The sequence below is a fragment of the Perognathus longimembris genome, chromosome 2 (assembly GCF_023159225.1).
Source record: "Perognathus longimembris pacificus isolate PPM17 chromosome 2, ASM2315922v1, whole genome shotgun sequence".
NCBI lineage: Eukaryota > Metazoa > Chordata > Mammalia > Rodentia > Heteromyidae > Perognathus > Perognathus longimembris.
This window is the reverse complement of record NC_063162.1, coordinates 21,372,512-21,386,951: the sequence shown is the minus strand read 5'-3', so window position 1 is coordinate 21,386,951 and position 14,440 is coordinate 21,372,512. Positions and strand designations below refer to the sequence as shown.

Here is a 14,440-nt window from a genome sequence, read left to right as displayed (position 1 = left end):
GTTGGACCGACATCAAGGCCACAAGTGGTGACAAGATGGCTGGTCCACCCCAGCACATTCTTTATTCTGGAATCCGAATTATGAGGGACCCAGTAAGTTGCTACTGTGGAAAAAGTGTTTCTAAAGCCAGGTGCCAGTGGCTCATACCTGTGATCCTAGCTAATCAGGAGGCTGAGCATTGAGGATCAAGATTCTCGAAGCCAGCCCAGACAGGAAACTCAGACTCATCTCCAATTAACCGCCAAAAAAAGCTGGAAGTGGAGCTGTGGCTCAAAATGGTAGGCGCTCTGCTTGGAGCTCAGGGATAGCCCCCAGACCCTGACTTCACGCCCCGGGACCAGCAACAAAGAACAAAACAAAAAATAAACGTTCCTAACAAAGACGCACGAAGTGGCAAGTTTTCCCGCCACGGCCGGGGTGTGGCGTTTGGCGTCAGCGCTCCGCCCCCGCAAAGGGGCGGCCGGTGCGCTCCGCCCTTGGCCAGTATGGCAACCCGCGGGAGACCGGAAAGAGCTTGCCGGCTCGGCTCACACCCAGTCTCCAAGACCAGAACGGAAGGCCGTGTGAGGGCCCGCCCCTTCCGCTAGGCGAGTGCGACTGACTTCCTAAGTCGTGTTGCGTCCGCGACGACAGTGACGCGTGTTGCCGGGAGCATGGCGGACGCCGGTTTGCGCCGCGTGGTTCCCAGCGATCTTTATCCCCTTGTACTCGGCTTTCTGCGCGACAACCAACTCTCGGAGGTGGCAAATAAGTTCGCCAAGGCGACAGGCGCTGTAAGTTCTGGGCTTGGTGTGTGGGCTAGGGTGGCAAGGCCTCATGCCGTGATATGCTTCGGTCTCCGGGTATAGCTTTAGGGTCGGCCGGCCCAGTGCCTACGAGGCCCATTGTTCTGAACTTTGGTGGATGACTATCCGGGATGATCAAAGTCTGAGGCTTTGGCACGGGCCCTAACCGGACCTGGGTCTTGTTTTCTTTAGGTGAACCCTTTGCCGCGTGGTACCCGCGTGGCTCAGATCACGTGCTGGTAGTGTGCAGTGAGGGAACTAGAACGTATAAAGTAGCGATCTCATTAGTGCTTAATTCTGATCTCAGGAACCCAGGGCTGAGCGACACACAATTATTACTTTACTTAGGGCAATTTAGGATGTTCTAAACGCTTGTAAGAGCAAAATGACCAAGAAAGTAAAAAGGCTGTTATGTACATTACAAGAAAAGCAGTCATACTTGGGTGGTAGCATAAGTGAGAGTGTGTTGAGTGGTAGGTTTTGTCAGGGTTAATAGCATGACTAAACTGGTAGATGTGTCTTTTTTAAATATTCGAATGAGGTTGCACAAGAAGGGGATCCAGGCAGCATCCTGAAGGATTTAACCTGGGACAGCCTGACATGTGATCTCACATAACTACTTTGTTTTTTTTGGTCAGTCCTGGGGCTTGAACTCTAGGCCAGGGCCCTGAACCCCAAGCTCTTCATCTCAAAGCTAGTTCTTTTGCCACAGCGCTACTTCTGGTTTTCTGGTGGTTAATTTGAGTTTGTATTTTTTCTTTTTGCCAGTCCTAGGGCTTGGACTCAGGGCCTGAGCACTGTCCCTGGCTTCTTTTTTGCTCAAGGCTGGCATTCTACCACTTGAGCCACAGTACTCACTTCTGGCTTTTCTGTGCTGAGGAATCGAATCCAGGGCTCCATGCATGCTAGGTGAGCACTCTACCACTAAGCCACATTCCCAGCCCTAATTTGAGATGAGAGTCTCACAGACTTTCCTGCCCAGGCTGGCTTTGAGCCATGATCCTCAGATCTCAGCCTCCTGAGTAACTAGTATTGCCTGGATATGTTTTGAGTTGACTGCTAAGGAGACTGCAAGGAATTGGCCAATTCAGAGTTAAGATTCTTGGATTTTGTGTGACAAAGGCAAGTCTTGCCTGGGCATTTGTGACTCCCATGTAAATCTAGCTACTCAGGAGGCTGAAATCCAAGGATCTGGGTTCAAAGCCATCAAGGGTGGGGAAGTCTTTGGGACTTAAATGTGCAGTTAACCACCAGAAAGGCAGAAAGCGGAGTTGTGTTTGAAGTGGTGGAGCGCCTGCCTTGAGCACAAAAGCTCAGGGACCCTGGCCCTTAGTTCAAGTGCCAGAATCTACACATATAGATAAGGATTTCATTATTATATTTCACACATTTATAGTGCATTCTAGTCAGATCTTACCTCCTTTGTTGCTTTCTTTTTTTGCAGAATTGGATATGGTTTAGATATGTGTTTCTAGAGAGTTGATATAATAGTTCATATTACAGCAAACACCACCCTGTGTATTATCAGTATTCTGTGCACTTGTTTCAGCATAAGATTTAATTTTTAGACAATGCATTGTTACAATAAAAGAAATGTCCTTTAGGTAAGTAAGATTAGGAGGCAGGTAGATATTGTCACAAACTACAATAGTGTAATTTTCGGTTTCAGTCTATGACACATAAGTAGAATATATTTCTTAATTTATGCAAATAGGAAAAGTTTTAGAACTTAGAATTTATTCCAAATTAGTAAGTTTAACTAGGCACTGGTGGCTGACACTTGTAATGCTACCTACCCAGAGAGGCTGAGGTCTGACAATTGTGGTTTGAAGTCAGCCAGGCTAGGAAAGTCTGTGGAGACTCTTATTTTCACTAAATTACCAAAAAAAAAGACAGGAGTAGAGCTGTGGCTCAAGTGGTAAACCACTAGCCTCGAGGAAAAGAAGCTCAGGGACAGAGCCCAGGCCTGAGTTCAACCCAACTGGCACTCCAACCAAAAAAAAATTAGTAGGTTTATGACAGGTAAATCACACTTAATGAAATATTAACATTCCCCCCTCCCCCTCTTTTCTGCAGACACAGCAGGATGCCAATGCTTCTTCCCTCTTGGACATCTATAGCTTCTGGCTCAAGTAAGCCTCCCCTATCCCACCTGAGCTATTTTCTTCCTCTAGGTGGGCTGGGCTGTGTTCCTTGGTTTGAGAAGGTTCCAGTTCCCCAGAAGTTAGCCTAATCTACATTAGCAGGTCTGCCAAGGCCCCAAAGCGGAAGTTACAGACAAATGGACCAGTGACTAAGAAGGCTAAGAAGACCTCATCCAGTGACAGCAGTGAGGACAGCAGCGAGGAAGAGGAGGAGGAAAAAGCCCAAGGCTCTCTACCTAAGAAAGCTGGTAAGAAAGGGCAAGAGGATTGAATATGCCACTTTCCTGGACCTTTTTTTTTTTTTTTCCCCAATTCTAGTACTAGAGTTTGAACTCAGGGCCAGGGCAATTTTTTTCCTTCAAGGATGGTGCTCTCCAACTTCATCTACTCCTTGACTTCCAGCTATTTGTTGGTTAATTGGAGAAAAGTCTCATTGACTTGCCAGGTGCCAGTGACTCACGCCTGTAATCCTAGCTACTCAGGAGGCTGAGATCTAAGGATCACACATAGTTCAAAGGCAGCCTGGACAGGCAAGTCCATGAGACTCTTGTCTTCAGTAAACTACTCAGAAAAAGCTGAAGTGGCACAGTGGCTCAAGTGGTAGAGCAGTAGAGCATAGAGAGGCTCAGGGACAGGGCCCAGGCCCTGAGTTTAAGTCCCAGGACCAGCCAAAAAAAAAAAAAGTCTCACAAACTTTTCTTGGTCTGGCTTTGAACTACTATTCTTTGATATCAGCCTCATGAGTAGTTAGGATTGCAGGTGTGAGCCAGTGGCACCGGGATTCACATGTTTGATTCTTATTGGAAATTGTGCTTTTGTTCAGCTGTCCCTACTAAGCGGGCTAATCTGCCTCAGCATCCTGGAAAGGCTGTGGCCAAAGCTTCAGAAAGTAGCAGCAGTGAAGAATCCAGTGATGAAGAGGAGGAAGAGGAAAATAACAAGAAAAAGCCTGTCCAGGTTTGTAGCTTTGGGAAAAGAAGTGGTTGCTTAAGAATTTGGAAAGAAAGAAACAAAATTGTCCTCTTGTTTTTGGTCTAGGAGTAATGGTAGCTGTTTAGTCAATTATGGGGAATAACACGGGAATTTTCAGGGAGGTAATAGAAATTTAAGGTCTGGGAAGGTTGTATGAAGCTCTATATCTAAAGTAATTTGAGGTCTGGAAAGGATGTATGAAGTTCCATATGTAAAGGAATTTATTCTCTCTGCTTTGAGAGGTTTAGATTCTTTTTTTTTTTTTTTTGGTTGTTTGTGGGGCTTGAACTCAGGGCCTAGGTGCTATCTATCCCTGAGCCTCTTTGTGTGCTTTGTTGTTTGTTTTTGGTGGGTCTTGGGACTTGAACTCTGGACCTGGGCACTGCCCTTGAGCTTTTCTGCTCAAGGATAGCTCTTTATCACTTTGAGCCACAGCACCTCTTCTGGTTTTCTCGTGGTTAATTGGAGATAAGAGTCTCAAGGAGTTTCTTGTCTGGCAGGCTTTGAACCACAATCCTAAGATCTCAGCCTCCCGGAGTAAATAGGATTACAGGTGTGAGCTATCAGCCCCTAGGCGGAGGTTTTTGGTTTTTTTTTTTTCCAGTCCTGGGCTTGAACTCAGGGCCTAAGCATTGTCCCTGGCTTCTTTTTGCTCAAGACTGCACTCTACCACTTGAGTCACAGCACCATTTCTGGCTTTTTCTATGTATGTGGTGCTGAGGAATTGAACCCAGGGCTTCATGTATATGAGGCGAGCACTTTACCACTAAGCCCTATTCCCAGTCCCGGTTTGAATTCTTTAGTGGTACTGTTTAGGGACCTAAGAACAAGAGTGTTTTGTTGAGAGTTGTTAATAGGCTATGGGAAGGAGAGGGCCAGTATATCAAGTGGTTGAACTTCTTTATAATGAAGAGTGTTTTACTTTTGCCATGTTCTGTCCTATTTGGATTTCCATCATCTGTAATGGCCCATTAGGCCCATAAAGAATACAAGGAGCCCAGAATGCCTTTTGGCTATCTAGAAACTCTTGCTGATTCATTTCTTTCTTTTTTTCCCCCTAAACAGAAGGGAGTTAAACCTCAAGCCAAGGCAACTAAAGCTCCTCCTAAGAAGGCTCAGAGCTCTGAGTCTGATTCTGACTCAAGCTCCGAGGATGAGGCATCAAAGAACCAGAAGCCAAAGACAACACCTAAGACAGCTAAAGCTCAGGCTAAGTCTTCAGCCAAACCAGGTATTTCTGATATCCAGAGGATAGGTTCATACCATATTACTTCGGACTGCCGTTTAACTTGCTCATTAGGCATTAGGATGAAATAGCATTGCTTGTTGAACTAAAAGCTTGGGATTTATTTATTTGCCAGTCCTGGGGCTTGAATTCAGGGCCTGGGCACTGTCCCTGAGCTTCTTTTGCTTAAGGCTAGCACTCTACCACTTGAGCTACAGTGCCACTTTTGGCCTTTTCTGTTTGTGATACTAAGAAATTGAACCCAGGGTCTCATGCATGCTAGGCAAGTACTCTACCACTAAGCCACATTCCCAGCTCATTTTCTTTCTTTTTTTTTTTGTTATTTTTATTTTTGCCAGTCCTGGGCCTTGGATTCAGGGCCTGAGCACTGTCCCTGGCTTCTTTTTGCTCAAGGCTAGCACTCTGCCGCTTGAGTCACAGTGCCACTTCTGGCCATTTTCTTTATATGTGGTGCTGAGGAATTGAACCCAGGGCTTCAAGTATACGAGGCAAGCGCTCTTGCCACTGGGCCATATCCCGAGCCCTGTTATTTTTTTTAAAGGAAAACTTTTCAATAAGTGACAAGATTATACAGTTAAATAAGAGAAATGGTCATCATAGCAAGTAAAAATAACATTTCTGAGACTGGGTATTGCTGTGTTGTAGCCCAGGCTAACCTTGAATTCATAGTTTATACATTTATAATGTCATGCCCAGCCTAAAAATTACTAGTTTTTCTTTTTCTGTGTGTGTATGTCCCAGTTCTGGGACTTCAACTCAGGGCCTGGGTGCTGCCCCTCAGCTTTTTTGCTCAATGCTAGCTCTCTAGCATTTGCGCCACACCTCCAATTCTGGCTTTTTTGATGCTTAATTGGAGAAAGGAGCCTTATGGACTATCTTTTTTTTTTTTTTTTTTGGCCAGTCCTGGGCCCTGGACTCAGGGCCTGAGCACTGGCCCTGGCTTCTTTTTGCTCAAGGATAGCACTCTGCCACTTTAGCCACAGCGCCACTTCTGGCCATTTTCTGTATATGTGGTACTGAGGAATCGAACCCAGGGCCTCATGTATACGAGGCAAGCACTCTTATGGACTTTCCTTCCCACTATGGCTTTGATCTATAATCCTCAGATCTTAGTCTCCTGAGTAGATAGGATTGTAGGACTGAGCCACTGGTATTGAGCTCAAGTTGTTGGTGAGATAAGATTTTGCTGACTTTGCCCAAGCTGGCCTCAAACTCAAAATGCTCCTATCTCTACTTCCAAAGAGCAGCAAATAACATCTTGTACTACTTTGTACCTTCATTCTGTAGGACAAATGATTTTGTTTTCCTTCTGTAACTGATAATTTGATTAAATGGATTACTAGAATTTCTATGAATAGAGGTTGATGAGAAAGACCTCAGACAGGGTTATTTAAATGATTGGTATTGTTTTTAGATAGTTGTATTTGGATAGGAAACTTGTCCTTTGTTCTAATTAACCATGGTATATTCTTTATGGGTTGCTCTGTAGTTAAAATGGGTAGATTCAAGTTCCGTGCTAGTAGGAAGATTTTCATGGTCCTCTAATTTGTCTTAATTCTACTTATTCTGTTTCTTTTTCCATAGGTCTGCCTGCTCAAGCAGCACCTAAGGTAGCCAATGGCAAAGCAGCCAGCAGCAGCAGCAGCAGCAGTAGCAGCAGCAGTGATGACTCCGAAGAGGAGAAGACCGTAGCAGCCTCCAAGAAGGTCTGGGCCATAACCTCTGTCAGGGCTAGAAGCATATATGTGTTTATCTCCATTCCCTAGCAGGATTGTCTAGGTCACCATTTTCTGTTGATAGTCAACTTTCTGTCCAATGCAGACTGGACCTAAGAAGCAAGTGGTGGCCAAGACGCCAGTGAAAGCAAGTATCACCCCTAACCAGGAGAGTTCTAGCAGTGAAGAGTCCTCTAGTGAAGAGGAAGAGCAGCAGACAAAACCTTTGAAGAAAAAACCAGGTGATTGGACATGGGGAGTCAAGCTGCTTGACTTCTTCATAGAACTGCCTGCTTGTCCTCAAGATATGAGTGTAACTAGCTTCTTCCAGCATGAGGAATCCAAGAGAGCAGGAAGGAAGCAATGATGGATGTTTCATATGACCTCTACAAATATACATATAAGTGACATATTGTCACCTTCACCATTGTCTTTTGGTTACAAAGGATTCATTCATTCTAGTCCACACTCAATGGAAAGAATTAATTTCTGATTCTAGAAACAGGTACTATCAAGGAAGTATAGTACTGTGTGTGTGTTGCTGGGGATCAGACATGGCTTTGTGCATGTTCTGCATGTACTGTTCCTCTGAGATACATCGTCAGCCTTGTTTGCTTCTGGGGATGGTTACTGGGGCTTGAACTCAGGACCTCACACTCTCATTTTGCTTTTTTGTTCCAGGCTGGCTATCACCTGAGCCATGCTTTCAATTCCAGCTTTTTGATGATTAATTAGAGAAAATTTTCTTGGATTTGTCTGCCCACATTGAGTTCTAGTTGAGATCCTAGACGGACCTCAGCCTCCTAAGAAGCTAAGATTGCAGTTAGGAGCGTGCTGTGTGTGTGTGTGTGTGTGTGTGTGTGTGTGTGTGTGTGTGTGTGTGTGTGTGTAAATGACCACATTTTCCTTTTAAATAGGCCCGTACAGTTCAGTTCCCCCACCTGCTCCCCCACCAAAGAAGTCCTTGGGAACTCAGCCTCCCAAGAAAGCTGTGGAGCAGAAACAGCCAGTAGAAAGCAGTGAAGACAGCAGTGAAGAGTCTGGTGAGTCCCAAAGATGCAGACTACCCCTGTCGCTCTGGGGGAGCGTGTGAGGAATACGACTGTTCCTCTGGTACTGCTTTTGGCTTACGTAAGATGGGGCTAAGGCATCAACATGTGTTGTTTGTGTATGGCTCTTCTGGTTGGGTTGGGATTCTGGACCCAGTGTAATGACACAGGTTCTCCCTAGATTCAAGTTCTGAGGAAGAGAAGAAGCTTCCAGCTAAGGCAGTCAACTCCAAAGTAGCTGCTGCTAAACCATCTCCAGCAAAGAAGGCAGCAGAGAGCTCTTCAGACAGCTCAGGTAATGCAGACACAGGCCCTTGGGACAATGGAATACTTTTTCCCTTGGGCAGCTGCTCTAGGGTTTCCCTGAATCTGAAGCTGTTTCCTCTGTCCCTTCTGTCTAGATTCTGACAGCTCTGAGGATGAAGCTTCGAGGAAGCCCGTCAGTACCTCCAAGAATTCCTTAAGTAAACCAGCTGTTACTCCCAAGCCATCTGGGATCAAGCCAGCTGCAGCCAAAACAGCTTCAGGCAAAGCTGCTGCAGCTCCCAAGCACCCTGCAGGTCAGAAGCCTTTGACGAGAAAGGCTGATAGCAGCTCTAGTGAGGAGGAGAGCAGCTCTAGTGAGGACGAGAAGACAAAGAAGACTGGGGCTACCCCTAAGCCTGTGACTGCCAAAGCAGCATCCTCTCTGCCTGCCAAACAAGTTCCTCAGGACGATGGGGACAGCAGCTCTGAATCGGACAGTTCCAGCAGTGATGAGGAAGAAGAGGAGGCAAAGTCTAAATCTCCAGTTAAGAAGATGGTGGGAGGTGCCACCCCTGCCAAACCAGCCCCTACCAAGTCAGCCCCTGCCAAGCCAGCCCCTGCCAAGAAAGAGGCTGCGAAGAGCAGCAGCAGCAGCTCTTCCTCTGATGATTCAAGTGAGGAGGAGGAAGAGAAGCCCAAAGGCAAGGGCACTCCAAAATCACAAGCTCCCAAGGCCAATGGCACCCCTGCAGTGACTGCTCAGAATGGAAAAGCAGGCAAGGACAGTGAGGAAGAGGAGGAAGAGAAAAAGGCAGCATTGTCAGTTTCCAAGCCAGGTCTGTGTACTGAGCACTTAGTCAGCCCTCTGGTTTTTGTCCCCAGCACTGGATGGGATAAGCTTGGGGAATGAGGTAGGCCCACCTTCTGGGAACCTAAGGAAGACAAGAAATTGGGGGGGGGGGTGCGCATGTAAGTGTGTATATACGTGTATACTGGGACTTGAGCTGAAAGCCTTGCGTTCTCAGATTATTTTGCTCATGGCTGGTGCTTACCTCTTGAGCCTCAGTCCAGCATTTGTTGAAGAGGAAGTCTCATACTTTGTTGCCTGGGGCAGCTTCAAAACAAGATTCTCAGATCTGGGCCTTTTGAGTAACATGATCCACTCACTGATTCATGCCTGACTTGCAAGGCAATGGCTCAATATGAAGCCTAGCAGACTTTAAATTCTCAGTCCTCGGGGCTGGGAATGTGGCCTAGTGGCAAGAGTGCTTGCCTCGTATACATAAAGCCCTGGGTTCGATTCCCAAGCACCACATAATATAGAAAATGGCCAGAAGTGGCGCTGTGGCTCAAGTGGCGGAGTGCTAGCCTTGAGCAAAAGGAAGCCAGGGACAGTGCTCAGGCCCTGAGTCCAAGGCCCAGGACTGGCAAAAAACAACTCAGTCCTCTTGACACGGCCTCCTGAGTGCTAGTATTATGGGTGTTGAACATCATACCTGGCTTCTGAACCTGGTTTCATTTTGTGTAGGTTCAGGAAAGAAGCGGAAGCAGAATGAGGCAACTAAGGATGCAGAGACTCCTCAAGCCAAGAAGCCTAAGCTCCAGACTCCCAACACATTTCCAAAAAGGAAGAAAGTATGTTTCACTTTCTCAGGAGCTAGCCCTTTAAAACAAAAGAAAAATCTAGGAGTTAGAGCATGCTCAAATAGTAGAGTGCCTGCCTACCAAGTGCCAGGCCAAGTTCAACCACTATAGCACTACCCCCACCCCCCAAAAAAAGGCAGAAAAGAAATAATTTAGGTTCATCATGGCACCTTGGCTAGATCTGATGCCCCAGATGTGTCATTAAGACGAGCTGTGAAGGAATTACTTTGTCTTTATTTCCTGCTTCATTGTCTAGGGAGAGAAAAGGGCATCTTCGCCATTCCGACGGGTGCGGGAGGAGGAAATTGAGGTGGATTCACGAGTGGCAGACAACTCATTTGATGCCAAGGTGAGGAAGAGAAGGTATCTGCCGATTGGTCATGGGGCTGGGAGATGTGAGGGTTGGTTCAGGATGTCTTGAGCAGGACGGTGAAAGATAAGAAGGTGACAAGACCCTGCCCGGCCCTGTCCTTGTCAGTGTTAACTGTACTTTTCCTTACTAGCGAGGTGCAGCTGGAGACTGGGGGGAACGAGCCAATGAGGTTCTGAAGTTTACCAAAGGCAAATCATTTCGGCATGAGAAAACCAAGAAGAAGCGGGGCAGCTACCGGGGAGGTTCCATCTCCGTCCAGGTCAATTCCATCAAGTTCGACAGCGAGTGACCTGGGGCCGCCCATAGCAAAGCAGGGATGACCAGGGAGGCCACTCACCTGTGGTGGCCTGAGGAACTCTCGGCTCCGGGAGTGGGAAGTCTTGGTATGAACAGAGGTGTAGAGTAGGTCCTAAGACTTTGCAACATAACATTCTCTTAGGTCCTTTTTTATGTTCCAAGTTTTGTACAGATTTGTTTTTTTGAGTGTGGAGTATCAGGGACACAGTAAGAAGAATGTTGTTTTCTAAGAATCTGTTCTAGTTGTCCGTCTCTTATTCTTGTTCTGTGAAAGCCCTCATACTGAGAAATTTGTATATTTTATATTAAATCATTTCTTATTTTTGTTGTGATTTTCAGAGGTGGGCTCCCACACAAAATTTTAGCAATTAACGAAGACATAGTAAATAATTCCATCTAAATTTTTATAACTGAAATTCTGCCTGTGTGAGTGCACACGTCCACGTTTTCTCTCTCCAAAGCCCTGGTGAGACAGATAAAGACTGGTATGTGTTTATATCTGTGAAGCATGCACTATAAAGCTCATCCTCATTCATTGAGTATGGGACTGATGCTTTCAGCCAGCATGGACCTACAACTTCGGAGGATTAAAGTCACACTGTTTTTGTAACATGATGCCTGTAAAATTCACATTGTGTGTAGAATTCAGTGTGTGTAAGTCATGGGTCAGTCTAAATGTTTCATTTTTCTGCAGTCTTATCATATTACATAATATTTGCAGTACATCTTTTGTTTTTAACTTGAAAGCAAACTTTGGTACTGTTAAGGCATTTTTCAGTGACTTGACTTACTACTGTTGTACTACTAAGGTGAGGATTGAATCTTCTGTTATATACATGCTCCAGAACAAAATTGTCTTGGTTTTCTGTGAAAAGTGCATTTCACTATTTCTCAGTTGGTAGCAGTGATGACACAAAATTGATGAATTCCTCCTTTAACAATATTGGGAAAAGAACTGTACTGTAATTAAAGTCCCCAATCCTTAGTAGGAATTAGATTGGTTCTATTAAGAAAACTCATGAGTAACCTCTCTATGTGTTAATAGAGGTATAAAGAACTTTAACAAAACACAAGATTTCAGTAGAGTTGGGTTGGGAGAGCATGGTATTGAAATGAATTGTTTTTAAGTCGGCACTGGGAAGTAATCCATGTGCTCCTGCTTCAGAACCTTAACAGTGAAATAACAGTAAACTGCAGGGCTGGGAATAGTTCAGTGGTAGTATGCTTGCCTGGCATTTGTGAGGCTGTCTCTGAATTAGACATCTGATTATCCAGCTCAGCCAGAGTGAAGAGGAGGGGGAGGGAAGAGTCTAGCTTTCTGAAGCGTGGGCTGTCCCTGTGTGAGGAAGGTGTACCTAGCTTCGTGGATGAGGTGTAAGTCTTTCTTTTGGCCAGTCCTGGGCCTTGGACTCGGCCTGAGCACTGTCCCTGGCTTCTTCCCGCTCAAGGCTAGCACTCTGCCACTTGAGCCACAGTGCCGCTTCTGGCCATTTTCTGTATATGTGGTGCTGGGGAATCGAACCTAGGGCCTCGTGTATCCGAGGCAGGCACTCTTGCCACTAGGCTATATCCCCAGCCCCTGAGGTGTAAGTCTTAAAAGTGCCCTCTAGTTTGGATTCCACACTTGCTAAATAATCCTTATTAAACCTTGAAGAAAATGCACCCTTCATGCTGAGCTGACCTACGTGTTTTCAGTCTGCATGGTAAAAATTTTTCATCTTAACATAAAACAATAAATGAGCTGGTTTAATGTGCCTTGGAAATTTTATTATTGCGAGTCTGACCTCTCCCCGCACTGGAACAGCTTGGGTACCAAGAGAAGGCCATGGTGCAGACCTACCTTGCATTCACTACAGAGGCTTCCAGGGCAGCGGCTTGCTGCCTCTTGTCACACATCCAACCTTTTATTTCAGCTCTAGTGCATTAGTGCAAAATGGCCTATGGTCCAAATCCAGCTAATGGATCTGGGCTACAGTTTGTTTGGGTGCTGGTCCTCGGGTTTCTTGGACTCAGTGCCTGGATGCTGTCCCTGAGACTTGCTCGAGGCTGAGGCTCTGATGGACTTTCCTGCCTGAGTTGGCTGGCTTCGGACCAGGATATTCAGATCTTAGCCTCTTGAGTAGCTAGGTTTACAAGTTCCTGGTGCTTGAACTCAGGGCCTGAGCACTGTCCCTGGCTTCTTTTTGCTCAAGGTTAGCACTCTACCTCTTGAGCCACAGTGCCACTTCTGGCTTTTTCTGTCTGTGTTGCTGAGGAATCGAACTCACGGCTTTATGCATGCTAAGCAAGCACTTTACTGCTAAGCCACATTCCCAGGCCCTGTAAGAGGGATTTTTACACTAAAAAAAATTTTTTTAAGGAAGTGGCACTATGGCTCAAGTGGTAGAGCGTTCGCTTCGAGCTGAAGAGCTCAGAGATAGAGCCCAGAGTTCAAGCCCCATGACCAACCAAGAACAAATTATTCTTTTAATGTAATAGAGGCTTTGCAAATGTTCCACAAAGTCTCAAATTACTTTATATATGGTCTTTTTTTTTTTTTTTAATAATTATCAAACCTTGGACGGAGTGATTGCTAACACCAGAATTACCTGAGGAATCTAGAAACATTGACGCATGGTGGTCCATGGTGGTCAAGCTGGTTTTCTGTATGGCAGTAGATGAAGGGGCTAGGAATTTGTAACAATCCACAGTGAGCCAAATGAGCAACCCACGTTGAGAACCTCTTATCTAAGTATTTGAAAAGATGGCACTTTGAAGCTGAACATTATATCATGTTTCCTCTCCACCCCCACCTCCTATGTTCATACCTTTAATCTTCGAATCCAAATAGTTCAAGGCAGCCTGGACAGGAAAGGTCGAGACTCCCTTCTCAAACCATAGCTGGCACTGGTGACACCAATCATCCTAGACATGTAGGGGAGAGTATCAGTATTGAGGTTCCAGGCCAGCATAGCAGAAAAAGTTGAGCCTGGTAGTGACCTGTGATCCCAGTTAAGCAAAGATGAGCTAGACATCAATGGCTTTCACCTGTTAGCCTTACTACTCAGGAGACGAGATGGAAGGATCGCAGTTCAAAGCCAGTATAGGCAGGGAATTCCCTCAGTCTTGTTATCTCCAATTAAGCACAAAATGAAGAGCTGGAAGTGGAACCATCTCTCAAGTGGTAGAGCACTAGCCTTGGGCAAAAAAGTTGGGGGACAACACTGAGACCCTGAGTTCAAGCTCCAGTACTGGGACTAAAAAATGAAAAAAAATGTGTGTTGAGCATCAAACCCAGGCCTTTGAGCCTGCTAAGCAAAGGCTCTACCATTGAACCTAGCTTCTAAGACAGACTAATTTGTAATTTCAGCAACAATTTATGGAAGTGCCACTGCTTGCTCTGGCCAACACTACCAAATTGATCTTTGCTACTTGGATCTCTGTTGCTTGAAAATACTATGTGTGTGCATGTGTGTATTGTAAAACACATTAAATATTTGTCCTTGGCTTTTTAAAAAAATAGCCCAAGTGGCTCTCAAACTTGGGATTCCCGTCTCTTACCTCCCGAGTGCTAGGGTTACTGCCCATGCCTAGGTCTAATGTAATAACACAGCTGCCAGGAAAATACATTTCTAACTGGCCAAGTTTTAGATCTGACTGGACACCTGCTTAAAATGTCTGCAGTTACTAAAGATGCCAGTAGATGATGCTCTTGCCCACTGTAGAGAATATGATCATAGACTAGTTGAACTAATTCCAGCAGTTAGTTGAATTGACCCAGAAGTTCACAGCAAGAGAACCCACTCCTGGATCTATCTGGTGCTCTTTACAGAGGAAGAACCTATCTATTGTGAGCTTCTAAGTTAAATGAGACACACGCCCTGGAAAGCTAGCTGCAGGAGATATGGAGCCCCCCCCCCCCCCCAGCGTGAAAATACAAAGACTGGCTGCTTTAAGAGGGAAGGAGAGTCATGACTAGGAAGATTAGCT

At 45.6% G+C, this 14,440-nt stretch overlaps 1 protein-coding gene across 3 annotated transcripts; it reads left to right on the top strand.

Moving 5' to 3' along the window:
• Positions 1-593: 593 nt before the first annotated feature.
• Positions 594-12,225, top strand: Nolc1 (nucleolar and coiled-body phosphoprotein 1). Of its 3 annotated transcripts, none has more exons than XM_048338382.1 (14): positions 596-773; positions 2,862-2,917; positions 3,032-3,177; positions 3,753-3,886; positions 4,967-5,132; positions 6,732-6,853; positions 6,969-7,104; positions 7,780-7,905; positions 8,093-8,206; positions 8,313-8,993; positions 9,686-9,792; positions 10,058-10,150; positions 10,305-11,843; positions 12,056-12,225. In XM_048338382.1, the coding sequence occupies exons 1-13, from the start codon at positions 654-656 to the stop codon at positions 10,461-10,463; spliced, it is 2,160 nt and encodes a 719-aa protein (XP_048194339.1). In that variant the 5' UTR covers positions 596-653; the 3' UTR covers positions 10,464-11,843; positions 12,056-12,225. The 3 variants fall into 3 exon arrangements, with proteins under 3 accessions (XP_048194340.1, XP_048194339.1, XP_048194338.1); XM_048338381.1 differs by having other exon boundaries at positions 3,029-3,177; XM_048338383.1 differs by lacking the exons at positions 9,686-9,792; positions 12,056-12,225 and having other exon boundaries at positions 594-773; positions 3,029-3,177; positions 10,305-10,445.
• The last annotated feature ends 2,215 nt before the right edge of the window (positions 12,226-14,440 follow it).

Coding starts and splice junctions, on each gene's coding strand:
- Nolc1 (XM_048338381.1), top strand. CDS start 654: ATGGCGGACGCCGGTTTGCGCCGCGTGGTTCCCAGCGATCTTTATCCC. Junction 3,178..3,752: donor CTCTCTACCTAAGAAAGCTG/GTAAGAAAGGGC, acceptor GCTTTTGTTCAG/CTGTCCCTACTAAGCGGGCT. Junction 9,793..10,057: donor CATTTCCAAAAAGGAAGAAA/GTATGTTTCACT, acceptor TTCATTGTCTAG/GGAGAGAAAAGGGCATCTTC.